This window comes from Triturus cristatus, chromosome 7 (assembly GCF_964204655.1).
Source record: "Triturus cristatus chromosome 7, aTriCri1.1, whole genome shotgun sequence".
Classification (NCBI taxonomy): Eukaryota; Metazoa; Chordata; class Amphibia; order Caudata; family Salamandridae; genus Triturus; species Triturus cristatus.
Window position 1 is genome coordinate 1,725,206,364 of NC_140590.1, and position 15,650 is coordinate 1,725,222,013.

The following is a 15,650-nucleotide window of genomic DNA, read 5'->3' on the forward strand; positions in this document are numbered from 1 at the left end:
AAAATAGAGGAAATAATTGTTAAATTAAATTACATTATTGAAGATAGTTACAAATAAAAATATAATTTAATATTAAAGAAATCTCTAAAAATAGTTCATATTTATTTACAAATCAATAATGTCTGTCTTGAGTTTAGTGCATGCACACATATGCACACTTTTTATTAACATGTGGTGTGCTAACAAATTCGAACATAACATACTTAAATGCACAGAAAAGTGACATAACAAGGTTGCTATGGGCCCAAACATAAGAAAGAAAAATACCGCCCCATTACTCAATGGTGGTAGTGATAGACAACTTTCATTGAGATGAAGTGGGCTCCTAAACCCTGTGAGTCTTGGTACCACTGCACCTGCTTCACTAATGATAGGTACGGCATGACCCAGAGTAAGGCACCTACAGATATATATATGCATACAGCAGCCCTCTTGCATCACTCAAGCCATACCCTCATGAATCCATTATTGGACCTGGGAGTGCATGCCTGTCTGTATGTATTGTGTAATTCTGTACCAATGAGTGCCGGTATGTGTTTTTTGTTTTCTGCCTGTGAGTTTGTGTGCATGTTTGTTTGAGTGTGCCTGTTGTGAACTCTGAGAACATTGACTATTCAAAGGCCGCCTCTACAGGCACAGCCATCAGATGGACCTATTGCTGACAATATATATGGAGCTGGCTTCTGGTTCACCTACTTTCACCATTAATTTTTTTGGGCCAACTTTGTTCAGCCGTTGGCTAGAAACTTTGTCAATCATATCTTGGCTCATCGCTCGCACATCAAGTTATTGACAAATCATTGTATCCTTCCGTCCCCATTAAAACGCTTGCATTGGAAAGCATGAGGGACTATTTTACTCTGCCACCCTTGTCTTTCCTATTGGTGGGCCTTGTTGTTCTTTCCTGCCACCCCTCCCTCTCTCCCACCCGCCCCTCCTGGTGTTTTCATTGAAGCTCCCATGGCATCTCAGCAGTGTTGCAAGGGCTGCATATTTTTCTTTCTTTTTTAAGTGCTTGGCAAGGGAGGCCTCACTACCATCCTGCAATGCTTTCAATGTTGTAAGCAGAGATACAGGACTATGAAGTCTCCTTTACCATCTCATCTTCGTTTTTCTTTGTAATGAAGCCTCTATTGCCTTTGCTACAGTTCAGTTTTTATTTCTATGTGAAATGAATGTCTCATGGCAAAGACTCCTCCATAACACTAGTTAATTTTTTTATGTCAAAGGGATGAAAGAAGGACTTCCTGTGACATCAGCGGATACATCAGCGGATACTGCCTACGTGCATGAACCTGCGGGTGTGTGGTCACAACAGGGTCAGATGTCTATATGTCACATCTGACATTAGTGCATACTGAACTCTTTTGTTGTGACACTGCTACTAAATTGCTCCACACAGCTAGAACCACTGAATGCTTTTCGGTAATAAAGAGCTTAGGGGCTGATTACGATGGCGGACGGTCAGCCCACCATCGTCGCGGAGAGTGGGACTGCCTGCCTACAAGGTGGCGGTCCCAGATGATGTATTACGATGCAACTGCCACCACGGCGGCCGCACTCGAGATACATTACATTGCGGCGGGTGCTGCTAGATGCAGCACCCAACGCAATGTAAAAAATTCACTTTTTACAGTTCCCTGCACTACGTGGCAGGCACCATGTGGTGCCTGCCACATGGTGCAGGCAAATGTAGGGGGAACCATAGGTGCCCCCCAACCCCAAAACTAAAGTGTCCTGGTGAAAGGGGGGCCCGCTACAGGACCCCAAAGTCCATCCCCAGCAGCCTTTCCTTGACCATCGTAAGCCCAACGGCGGTGCCTTCCTTTATGGGAATACTAGGGCCTTAGATGCGTGGTGGTCAGAGTTTTCAACCGCCACGGTACCGCCCACCATTAAAATATGGCGGACGGAAAATGGCCTCACAATGGCAGTGAGCACACCACCGACAGCCTGCCGGTGGCGGGTTCACCGTCATCATAATCAGGCCCTAAAAGTTTGGGTTCCTAGGGCTATTGATGTTTTATGTAAGGGAGTCGGATTTCCGATTTGTAGAGGTGCTTGACCAGATATTGTTAATCTCTGTAGAATAACTGTAGCCGCGGGGTTCCTAGAGAGGTGACCTCTTCCCACTTTCAGTTTGGGGCAGAAAAGTTTTTCCTTTGAAGTCGTGAGAGGCCAATATTCTTAAAGTAAAAGACCAGCCACATATTGAAGCTGGATTATAAACTATTACACATGTAGATCAGCTCAGATGGAAATAATAAAATGACTACTAATGATCACAATGCAATATTGGTTATTCCCATCAAAATCATATTGGTTTTGTTGCATTTAAAAAATGTACATAATCTCAGGTGCAATTTCCAACCTTTCATTTCAAAGAAGGTTTTATATATATATTATAACATGTCCAATCTTAAATATCTTTATTATTAGGCTCACTCCCTAATGAGATGACATTAGAAAATATGGCTGTGGTTTTACAGAAATATATACTTTTTCTAATATCTAAAGATTCTCTGGAATGTAATAAAAATATATTGTATTATAGGTCACTTTGAAACCTAATTCATAGGTTAGAGAATTGTTGAGAACCTACATGAAGTGCCAAGGTATGCTAAGTGCCTATACCGTCTCTCTTTTCATGCTTCTTCGTATCAGGAATTCCATAAATATTACAAAAAGCAAGGAATCTGATTAATAAAATGGAGTTTGCCTTCCATATCCTTCAAGAGGTTTATGCATGAGTCAAGTGTTTCTCTCCAGACCCGACGTTGGATGCCTAACATGACTGAGGATAGATGGATTCAGTGGTGTAAGGGCTCATGGCCAATATGTTCCCAACTTGTTCAAGGTAAATTTCGTTTTCTATCATACTCCACAATGCGAAGAACCAGACTATACATGTCTAGATGAGGCAGTACTGTGGCAGCCAAGATGGTTTTGGGCTCAAATGTCTGTAATATTCTAAGCCTGCTACTTTTAACTCCACTGCCACATTTTTTGTTTCTTGCAGAAGAACAGGCCCCCATCCCATTTTTAAGGGAGAGAACCTTGGTTAGGGGTGAGGAAAATGATTGACTCAAGACAGATGGTCACTAATGAAAAGGACTGGACTTACAAAGAACTAAAGTGTTCATTGCCTACTGTTTGTGAACCTCCTGTCAGAGGAAATGTGAAATGTATTCAAATGCCAGCTCAAACAAAGACACATTCTGCCTTTTGGACTGCCACCCAACTGATGACAGCCCCAAAGGGTCCTTTTGAAATAAGAGAATCACACAGGCATGTTACTCGTCAGGAGTGTGAGCATGAAGGGCATAGAAGGGTGTGTTTCTCTTTGATCATGAAGGGTCTGGAATTCAACGGTCCAGAGTGGAGCTAGGAAGAGGTCCATCAGATGATAGTTTCTGCCACTCTTCTCTAAAACAAGGTAAGGAGTCACCGTGGGACTGATTCACAAAAATTGTTGAGAAAGTTAGGAATAGATTGCACCATACATGTTATATCATTTGTCAAGAAAATTCAGCCAATCACCTATTGGCTTGCTTATATAAAGCACTGCTCCAACCTTTTTCACATTGCTATGCTGCTGAAACAGAGAAGGCAACATAAATACTGCCTCCAGTAGGATTCCCTTCTGTCTAAGAAAAGACTAAGATAATTCTCCATTATTCTGAAGGCTACTATCAAGATCAGGGAACCAATTTAAAAAAGTAGAGTACAATTGTATTAATTGTTTGACACAAAATCAAAACAATCCTATCAGTAAAACCAGAGATGTGCAATTTTAAAGATTTTGGTAAAAATAGTGGTCTAAAGGACAAAGGGCCAACTGCAAAAACAGCGAAGTTGATGGATGGAATGCTTGGTTTCATCTCAGTCCCTTCCAATCGCTCAGACCACATCCCAATCCATTGTTTTTTGCCCGCCATGCCCCCGCAGTTTGCACCCGGCCATATGCAAATCAGTCTTGACCCTGCTGCACCAGAGAACAGTCCTGACCGAACTGCCAGGCCAGGTCCTCCCTGAATCAGAAACAAGCAGCCTAGGACCAGTTTCACCCTAGTTAGGGCTCTTCAGCCTTGTATAGCTCTGTTCCAGTGGCACAGTAACATAAGTTACTGGGGCCCACCCTTCTTTTCGCAGTCCTACTCACCGCTCGCGAGAACTCCTCACACACAGCTTCTGACTCTTTGCCATAACAGTTGCTGTAGCTCTGGCTATACCTCCGGCAGACACTGGCTTTCAGGATGCCAGACACTGGCTTCCCATAGGTATACCTACCAGAAAGAGCACAGCAAACAAAATATTATTAAAGATACAGAGGCACAGCTGGAAATAAACAGCAATTAACAACCTCCTCCTTTTCAGATTTGGCTACATAAATGTTTAGCCTTGGCAGACATGATGTCATCACATAAAACACCAGCATCAGATGGATTGGCCGCTTCTTTCCTAGGGTCCCCTCTTTTGCACAAAGATTTTTCCAGACAAGCATTGTCAGACTCATTCGGTTTTGACAGGGCTTAAACGTCCAATCACAGACATGTGCGTGGGCATGTTTGTGTTTGCAGGCACTAACATATTAAAGACATTTTGGTGGCTTTGCTTATGCTTGTTTTGTTTTCATTAACACTATAATGATAAATCAACTCCCCCTCACTCTTCACTTTCCCCGGAACTCATACACAGTCTCACTCATTCATCCTCTCAGCTTTCAGCTACTCACTCACCCAATCACCCACCCCTTGCTCAGTTACACACACTGCCAAGAATTCAAACAATGACATTTTCTCCCTAATGACCACTTAAAAGATATTTGCTCTTGACTGTTTGAGGGGCAGTGAGTGCTGCAGGTACCTGGGAAAAGGGAAGACATTTCCATTTAGTTAGTAAAAGAGGGATGCAGTCTGTCAGGGAATTAGAAAGTGCAGTTACGTTTTTACATAGCTATTTTTTTATATTTTGTAAAGAGGAACCTTGTGGCCAAGCTGTAACTTTGGGTGTGACATGTAAAACCCTATACCTGGCTAATAATACATATAGTCATAGGGGCCGAGCTCTCCTGTGTTAGAATCTGAGAGTACAGGCAAACTAGTACAAAGAATGGCTAAGGAAGTGATGAAGATGAGGGAGTACTGACTGTAGTGACGAGGCACACAAATTGTCATAATATAATGGAAATGTGTTGGAAAGAAGGGAGAGCAGGCCAGTACTTCCTTCACAGTGACGTCTGCACCAACTGTCCCTCACAACGGTCACTACCTAACATTCCACGTTAATAATCATAATAATTATGACCTAACTATCTTAGCAACAACTTACCTAGCAACACCACACATCTTCCCCTGGTATAAAAACAAGACATTCTAAATCCTAACAAGAAATAACAATAACAAGGAACAATAAAAACAGTGAAATTATAATAAAGGGAAATAACAATTGTGTGAGGCTGAAAAGTAAATATGCTTATAATCACAAGAAAGGATGTATATATATAACTCCCCAAACTTCACAAAGATCCCTTAAGTCCACAGGGTAGGCCCATTGTTTTATCAATGGGTTCATTACTTGAGAACACATCTCGTTTTATTGACCACTATTTGAGACCGTATGTGGTCAGTTTACCATCGTATTTGAGAGATACAACCCACTTTCTGACTATCATTGATGGCATACATTGGGAAGTAAACTATACATTGGTGACCTTAGATGTGTGCAGTTTGTACACAAGTATACAACATCAATTTGGCTTACAAGCCATAAGACATTACTTGAAGACTCGGTCTATCTCATTATTGGGGCACTCAGAGATGATTTTGACTATGATGCAGTTCTGCTTAACCAATAATTATTTTTTGTTTGATGATTTCATCTATTGCCAGTCACAGGGCACAGCCTTGGGCACCTGCTTCGCCCCCAGCTATGCCAATTTGGTCATGGGCTGGTGGGAGGAGCAGGTGGTGTCCCGAATGGCACAATAAGATCATTGTGTCCTGTGGCTGCGCTTTATAGAGGACATATTTTTCATCTGGGATGGTGATATTGATTCTGCTAAAGCTTTTGTCATGAAATTGAATGAGAACTGTTATAATCTATCCTTTACGGATCAAATGAGCAGAACTGAAATTGAGATTTTAGATATCTGTATTGAAATCAAAGAACAGACGATGGAGACAAAACTATTTCGAAAAAAGAGCGGGAAATAGTATCCTCAGTGCGTCTAGTTCTCATCCCAGAAGATTGGTACAAAGCATTCCGTTTGGTGAACTGTTATGTGCTAAACGGAATTGCAGTTCTGAAACTGGGTACCAGAAGGAAAGGAAAATCATGGTACAACGTTTCAAAGAAAGAGGTTATGGAAACAGAACCATATCGGAGGCCAGTAAAAAAGTAGATGCAGTAACACGCACCCAGTTACTGCAGCCTGAGAAGAAAGATAAGAAACCAAACACATTGAGATTTATTACAACTTACTCTGGGCAAGCACTTGATGTGAGGCTGATACTTAAAAAACATTGGCACGTATTACTGACTGACCCACACCTTAAGAAACATCTTAGTAATGGTCCTCAGGTTACTTTTTAGAAAAGTCGTTCACTGAGGGATGAACTAAGCCCTAATCTTGTAACCAATTTGGAGAGATCCAAACAAATTGGTAAAGCTGGCTTTTGGTGCTGTAGAAACTGCAAAGCTTGCAGTAACAGTACCAACTGCATGACATTGAGAAATTTGAGTAATGAGAGAGAGTTTGTGATTAAAAAATCACTAACCTGTAACACCATGTATTGTGTTTATGCACTAATATGTCCCTGTAATAAGGTCTATATAGGGAGCACGATTCATCGTGCCAAAAAACGAGTACTCGAACATATTAGGGCAATCCGTCACAATAATAGACAGTATCCAGTTGCGCAACACTTCTTCGCAGTCGCATACATTTTTGTGTGCTTATATTTGATTTTATATATATATATATATATATATATATATATATATATATATATATATATATATATATATATATTACCTACTGGCGGTCGCCAGTAGGTAGTTATAGTTAGGACCCTGTTTCCATAGGAAATCCGCAACATTCTATTTGGAATAACTTTGGCGCCGGTCGACGAATCCTCGTGAAATTTTCAAAATAGGTGGGGCGCTACGCTCCGCTCCTACCCTGAAAGTCTCGGGGGGATTCGTCAAGCAGGGGCCGAGAAAAAAGGGGGGTCCCAAAACGCGTTTTCCCCATGCATTTTTCCATAGGACCTTTAGACACAGCTACAGCCCGAACGGCTGAACAGAATTACTTGAAATTTGGCAGAGAGGTAGCCATAAGGTCAAGGAAGTGCCTTTTGCAGGTCTGGTGTAAATCTGTTCAGTATTTCCTGAGAAAATAGCATTTAAAAGCATATATATATGTGGGCGGAGCTTAACCACACATCTCATCCTGAGATCTGATTGGCTGTCAGCACTTCATCCAAGAAGTGTTGGCAGCCATCTTGGGACCAATATACATGATAGCACCTCATTAAAAAGCATTGCAGTTAATAGAAGGTTTTAAGACTTTAGTCACATTATACATCATTTGTTGATGGTACCATACTCATTTTAGGAATTGTGGTATGTTCTAAGGTGATTTCACCATGTGAAAAAGCCTTCTGCTGGGATATCATGATTGAGAGAAAAATATTTTCTCATGCTTTTACCACAGAGGTTTGGAAGGTGATCTATAGGCTAAACTGAGAGCTTATTTTCTGTAAATTCACATTATCTTTCTCAGTCATGTGAGAATGAAGTCTGACATTCTCAGTAAAACATGTACATCCAACAAGGGCAGAGACTGTCAGTTGATTCCTTTGTGTTCTACTGCAGCTTCCCAGAGTGTTCCAAAGAACTACTAGAGCGCTAACAGTCCTACTTATGATAAACGTATGGCACACCTGAAGCCATCTTGCTTGGATTAAAGTGGTAACTCTTAAAACATTTAATTTAAAAAGGAACAAAATGAGGGGGTTCATTTTTCCATAAAAAGTATGATTAGTGCTGCAGAAAGAAAAATTAGGGCACATTTTGAGTGACTTCTCAAATCCTCTTCTATTTCATTAAAAAATTCTGACATGCAGACTGAAACATGCACTTTCAATACCAGCAGCAGTTTTCCCTGGTGAGCAGTAGCTTTACTACAGTGATCTAATGAGCAAAAAGAGTGCTAACATTCTGAATTTATGGCAAATGTGTGACACATCTGAATGCCTTCTTGATGGAATCAAAGTAAAAAACTGAAAGTATTTCCTACTGAGGAGCCTGCAGTAAATGAGGAAATTAGGAAACTTCATAACAAATAAGTCTCCCAAGATGGCCACCAGAGACAAAAGAGCCCAAATGTAGCCCAAATATCACCCAGATGTAGCCCAAGTATAGCCCAATGACAGAATGTCCCAGAATGTTCTTAAAAACAACTAGAGCGCTTACTGTCTTCATTATGACAAAAGTATGGCACACCTGAAGCCATCTTGATTGGAATAAACTGGTAACACTTAAAACATTTAATTTAAAAAGGAACACAATGAGGAGGTTCATTTTGCCATAGAAATTATGATTAATGCTGAAGAAAGAAAATGAGGGCACATTTTGAGTGACTTCTCAAATCCTCTTCTATTTCATTAAAAAATTCTGACATGCAGACTGAAACATGCACTTTTAATACCAGGAGCAGACTTCCATGGTGCAGTAGTTTTACTACAGTGATCTAATGAGCAACTAGAGTGCTAACATTCAGAATTTATGGCAAATGTGTGACATATCTGAATACCTTCATGATGGAATCAAAGTAAAAAACTGAAAGCATTTCCTACTGAGGAGACTGCAGTACATGAGGAAATTAGGAAACTTCATAACAAATAAATCTCCCAAGATGGCCACCGGAGACAAAAGAGCCCAAATGTAGCCCAAAATCACCCAGATGTAGCCCAAATATAGCCCAATGACAGAAGTGTGCAAAACACTTATTATTTTGTGTTTTTGCAGTGTTATATAGTGCAGACTTGTCAGGTATTGGAGTGCTTTACATGAGCATTGGTTACATCACACAAGAACAAATTCATTTTGGTTGTAGACATGGGGAGACTAAGTGATTTGACCAGAATCACAGAATGTCGAGCTGAAGCAGAAACTTCAACCTGGTTCCCCAGTTGCAAAGTCTGCAGTTCTGGAAGTAACACCACATCCTCTCCCCTAAGTGCAACATTTAATCAAGTGGTCAACTGGATAAAAAAACATAAAGATAACAAATAATTTAAAAGTGCTTTGTCGCTATTTGAAAACTCAGAAAATATGTCCTTATTTTAGTCTTTTAGAGCACTAACCATAATTTTGATGCCAATAAGACCCTCTCATATATGTAATTTCTAAAGGAAATGCTCTAGGTATTACAGTTTTGATTACATCAAGATGATGTCAGGCGTTCCACACTTTTGTAATAAATATAGAATGTTAGCAATCTAGTTGTTCATTAGGATACTGTTGAGAGGCAGAGGCCAGGGGCACGGACTCTGAAAATTGAAGGCAGGTAGGAGGGTGCAAAGGCAACAATTTAACCACACTGAGCAGGCAGGAAGGGCCGTGGAAGCACAACAGACTATGGAGGGCAGTGGAAAGGGGGGCAGGGGCAACAAACCAACAATACAGGACTTGCAAGAGAGGCTGTTGGAGGGAAGATCTATTACGGGTCAAGGAAGCTAGGGGCGGTCCCCAGATCCCCGGGAGCCACCACAGAACTGAGCAGGAGAGTGAGTCAGGGACAAAAGGGGCACCTTAATTTGAGCCGGGGTGCCTAGGAACGCTTGCTCCAAAAATGAAGAAAACAGACATATGAGACATGGAATTGGAGGCAGAATACAATGGCAGTTTAATGAGAAGATGCAACTTCAAAGAAACCGCAGAATAGAGACATAAAGTACAAAATACAGAATCCAGATAATCATACAGCTGTCATAATATTCTCTGTATCTCAATTAATGTACTGACAGAGAGAGAGAGAAAACACATCTATAAATGCATCATGAGAAACAAGTTACACCAAGGAAAATGTTACCTAGGAACACTCACGTTTACTCTTAGAGCAAGCATTCCTGCAATTACAATACAAAATCTTTTAAATGCAAAAGTAAAGAGAACAATGGTTAAACATAACATGACATTTCATATAGGTAAAATAGAATAAGATACTTCAAGCAAAGCAGAGCAAGACATTTTAAGCAAAGGAAGACAAGAGCTCCCAGCTCTTGGGGAAAACCTGCACTGCCTGTTAACCTACATACAGACGGCGAGGTAGTCCGTCGATATCTGTGGGTGCTCCCTTTTTATATCATTTTGTGGGCTCCTTTGCACGCTACATCTACCTACGTATGCTACCCAAAAGCTTCGTCTGCAGATTTTACCAGATATTTCGTCATTTACCCACTTAATGCTGACAATGGACTGGGTGAAAAGGTCAGTCTCTCAGGCCAATCGCTTATCGTAAGTTCCATAGAGCAAGCAGAAAATAATGGGTATTGTACGGGAATTCAATATATTCATGTATAAAATCTCCTCAGTTCTCCTAACTTGACGCTCTGCGGTTGCCACTTCCTTAAAAGCGGGAAACCTGCCCAGGAAGCAAATACCAGTCCAGGATGCAGCCTACTGTATGTCGACAGCTTCAGGGGGATGTTGAACTTTGATACCGAGCACGGAGCACTCGGGTAGGGTGGGGGCTACTAGTTTGGATCAGAAGGCCTCGCAGACCTGCCTTCAGACTGCTATACACTAAAATTGCAGAGCTATGGTCAATTTAACAAAGAGGCCTACATATTGAACAGAAGGGCCTACACAGGGGTTTTATGCTGGCTGAGTGGTAAGGATGTCTCAGGATAATTATATAGCAACACAGGACCCGCTGGTCAATTTAATACGACCTACAAATGCAGCTGGCAGGGCAAGGACAAGGGTCTCATACTTCAGGTGTGGACAGAACGGGCCAGGGGCCCCCTGTGATACAAAATCTACCCTCCTTCAAGGCTGTGGCAATGTAATAGACCATTGTGGGCAGAAGGAAGAGGCAATGGTAGTACAACCATACATGCCAACAGACCCGATTCAGCCAGGAAACGTCCAATGTTTTTAAGCTCAAATGGGCTTTATTTGATCTGTCTCCTGTCTACAATATCCTCTTTTTCAATGTAACGCAAAGGGGAAAATCAATACCCCAGTTTTTTTTCAAAATCTCCCTCTTACCAAGTTCAAAATGTTCGCAAGTATGGTACATTGGATCATGGAAGGAAATGGGATAGGGACATGGACTTGGATAACCTCTTTTTCAATGATACTCAAAGGGGAAAATCAATACCCCAGTTTTTTTTCAAAATCTCCCTCTTACCAAGTTCAAAATGTTCGCAAGTATGGTACATTGGATCATGGAAGGAAATGGGATAGGGACATGGACTTGGATAACAGAGGACAGGAGGGACATGGAGAGGTGCACCAAACTGACCCTGCAGGGCAGGCATCAGGGTTTGCAGCAGCACAATACACCACACAGGGCATGCAGGACGGGAGTGCAGCACAACAATCCATAGAAAGCAAGAGGGAGGGGACAGGACCATGCACATGGACAACAGAGAACAGAGGGGCAAGAGGCAATGGTAGCTAGCTGACCATAATGGACAGACAGGAGAGAAAGCTGCAGCATAACAGACCATAAAGGGCAGGAGGGACGGATCAGGGGCATTACAATGGAACAGACAAGCCAGGAGGGAGGGAGTAGGGCTGGGGGCAAGGGGGCAGGGCAGGAGCAGCAAGATAGCCATGGAGGTCAGGCAGGATGGGCACTAGAAGCAAGACACACCATGAAGAGCAACAGTGAGACTGTGATGGCATACACACAGACCATGGAGGGAAGGTGGGAGGGGGTCAGGGGCAGCTAACTGACCACACAGGGAAGGTGGGAGGGGCCATGGCAGCACAGAAGACCATGCATGGCAAGTGGGAGAGTTAGTGGCAGCACAATGGCTATGATGGGCAAGAAGGAGGGTGCAGGGGCATGCACAAAGGACGATGGAGGATAGAAGGGAGGGTCAGGACCTGTGCACAGACAAGAAAGTTCAGGGGAAGGGACCTCACAACAGACCACACGGGGCAGGCAGGAGGAGCAGTTGCAGCACAACAGACCAGGGAGGGCAGAAGGGTGTGGCAGTACAATGGACCATGTAGGACAGGAGGAAGAGGATAGGGGCATGGCATGTGGACAGGCAGGGTGGAGGTGGCAGGGACAGGTTACAGTCATCTGACAATGCTAGGCAGGTGGGAGGGGAGTGGCAGCTCAACAGAACACTCAGAGTAGATAGGAGTGGCAGGTCCATGGGACATGGTGGGCAAAAAGGATGGAGCAGGGGCATGCACAAAGACATCGGAGGGCAGGGGGAAGGAGAATAGGGGCAGAAAGCTAAGCACAGAGTTTAAGCAGGAGGTCAATGATGGGGCATAGAATTGGGCAATGGAGGGCAGGAGGAGTGGACTGGTACATCATACTAAATTGAGGGCAGTGGCAGCACATCAGACCATGCATGGCAGGAGGGAGGAGGCTAGTCCATGGATTCACACAACAGAGGATAGGGAGGAAGGGGATGGGGCAGCAAGCTAACTGTTCAGAGAAGGCGGGTATTAGGAACTTTATTGTTTTTAAAACATTGTGTCTGTGCGAACTACTTAAAATATGAACAAGTATGCAGCATAATCTCACTTTTATTCAGGAAGAAGAGGACGTTTGTGACTGTGACTCCGGGCTCACTTGGCAGAAACACCCCCTGACCCTCCACCCCCTATCGCAAAATGTAATGCCCGTGAAAAGGGTAGGTGAACACAGTGTTATATAGAACATAGTCCTGAGAGCACGATTGAAAATGAAAACTAGATATAGTGTATGGTATAAACTATGCACCAAAAAGTGTGATATAAGATGAACCGGGCGTGAAATATAATATGCAATACATTGTGCGCAATGACAGATTCATTGGAGAGCGCGAGATAGCACAGGCACTAGCGCGTGCTATGCGATATGCGCCTTGGAGTGTAATATGCACAGGGCAGTGTTGTGTAACCTAACTAGTCTCTAAAGTTGTAATATAAAATATGTGCTGGGGAGTGTAACGTTGCATATGCACTGTGACAAAGATATGGATCCCAGATTGTAATATGTATGGCATAGCACTGTGCGTTATAACATAGGCATCGAGAAAGGCACGTTAGATGGGGCAATATAACCCGTGCGAAGACAAGTGTGGCATGACATATTCACGGGGTGGTGTTACAGTGCACATGGGCTAGAGAGTGTCATAGCATATGCACTAGCTAGTGGAATACAACACAGAGGTGTGTGGCACTCGGCAGGCAATGGTGGGTGTAACACAGCATTGGGCTCTGTCAGGAGCACGCTGTGACTCTCAAGTGATGTTCGTCCCCTTTCCAGAGAGTAAAATAAAAAGTATTACACATCCGGCAGTGGATGTGTGTTTTACTAACCGTGAGGGGGGTTTCTTGCATAGTTTTGGTCGAATTTTTGTCGAATCCCCTTTGAATGGCTTGGTGTGCATGTGTATTAAATGTGCCCGTCAATAGCTACCCATGTTTGTATAAATAAACGACAAGGGTGTCTACCAGGATTAGGCACGGTAGGGCATCAGACATGTCAGAGCTTCACTAGTGGTGTAAATACATTCCACGTGGATTCATTGCATGCATAGTCGCCTTTTAATGAATATCACGCAAATCGTCATGGTGATAGGTACGTACGGTTTGTCCAGCATGTCCTAGGTGTGTCTATAAATATATATTTTTTAAAAATAATAAAAAACAGTGGCCGGCCCTGGGGATTGGGGTCAAAAAAATATAATTAGGAGACTGGCCCTGGGGGATGGGGTCATCAGGGCCAATAAATTAGAATAAGAAGGGGAACCAAACAGCCCCCCTTCTTAAAAAACTAAAATAAATAAAAGACTGGCATCGTGCCGGAGGCCATGCCCCCTCCGTGCAGCACTCTGCAAACGCGCCCCCAACAGGCATCTCCAGTATGCGCCAGGGAGCTGCGCTGCAGCCAGGTGTTCTGAGGCCAAGCCCCTTTTTACACCTCTCTGCAACGCAGCTCTGTGGCGCTTACTGGAGGTACCTAGTGGTCTAGTTTGACCCTAGGGACCCTTAGGATTCAAGGGGACTTAATCTCTCAACTTAGAACAGCCACAGGGCGCGTTTACACAGTGGTGAAGGGAGGGGACGGGGCCTGAGGTGACGTGTGCAAACACGCACTATGGCACGTTTTAAATTGGGGATATAATTTCCCTTCAATACTGAGGGCCCCTGGGGGCTAACTAGCCCACCAAGTGCTTCCAGTAAGCGCCACTGAGCTGCATTGCAGAGAGGTGGTCCAGGCCGTGCCACTTGTTACACCTCTCTGCAACGCAGCTCTGTGGCACTTACTGGAGGTACCTAGTGGGCTAGTTGGACCCTAGGGACCCTCAGGATTCAAATGAACTTAATCTCCCAACTAAAAATGGACACAGGGCGTGTTTACACAGTGGTGAAGGGAGGAGACGGGGCCTGAGTTAACGTGTGCAAAAACGCCCTGTGGCCTGTTTTAAGAGGTAGTTTTAATCCCCATGCCCTATTATATACTAGGGGCTTACAGAGGAGGTCATGCTAATCACAGGGGGACCCCAACGCATAATGTTCCCTAGTGTATGTAGGTGTTTTCACTGTATTCTAAGTGTCTTTTAACATAGCACTGGCTCTAGGACTGGTTAGTCAGACTCAGTTACCACCAGTGTCCGTCTGAAAAAGCTGAGGGTACAGGATGATTTTGCAACAAGGCTTCTTTCTGCTCTTCTTTTTGTTCTTTCTGCACGTTATCCTTCTTCCTGCACTTATCTTCGTATTTGAGGACTTCTGTTGCTTCTTTCTGCACTTCTTTTGTTTCTTTCTGTGCATTTTTTCTTCTTTCTTCACATGTCCTATCTCTGTAGGCATAGTTAGAAATTAGCATTTAAAAAACCTTTGAAATTCACAGAAAAAACCATAGGTTTCAGGCACGTTATAGTTAGGAATTAACATTTAAAAAACCTCAGAAATTCACTGAAAAAACCATAGGTTTCAGGGGTGTTATAGTTAGCTGGACTTTTCACTTGTACAAAACCATTGAAATTCCCCCGTTATAGTTAGTTCAGCTAACTATAACTCGCGCGCCCGCAATGCACTGCTGATGACGTCACATATTACATCACTCATGACATGGTCAGTGACATCACTCATGACATCACTGATGACATCTCAAATGACATCACTGATGACATCACTGATGACATCATCCTTGTGATAGAGTGGCAGACCACCTCTCACCCTAATATAACCTTTGATACACACATTCAAAAATAGAGACTAAAATTTTCAAAACAATGGACATACCAATACCAGTTACAACAACCTATTCAGTAATTCTAAGATCCACATACACATCCACTCATTCACCAACAGTCCTGACAGTCACTCATACATGTACTCACTCATCATATGTACTCACACACCTATACATCCTGTTACACAACGCCACTCATCCATTG

The 15,650-nt window shown here is 43.0% G+C and overlaps 1 protein-coding gene across 1 annotated transcript in view; it reads right to left on the reverse strand.

Moving 5' to 3' along the window:
* Window positions 1-15,650, reverse strand: part of LOC146812902 (alpha-2-macroglobulin-like) — a 237,564-nt gene that overhangs the window by 93,430 nt on the left and 128,484 nt on the right. The window contains exon 8 of the mRNA XM_085619972.1: window positions 4,163-4,286. Within this exon, the coding sequence (XP_085476098.1) occupies window positions 4,163-4,286 (124 nt within the window). The remainder of the gene's footprint in view (window positions 1-4,162; window positions 4,287-15,650) is intronic.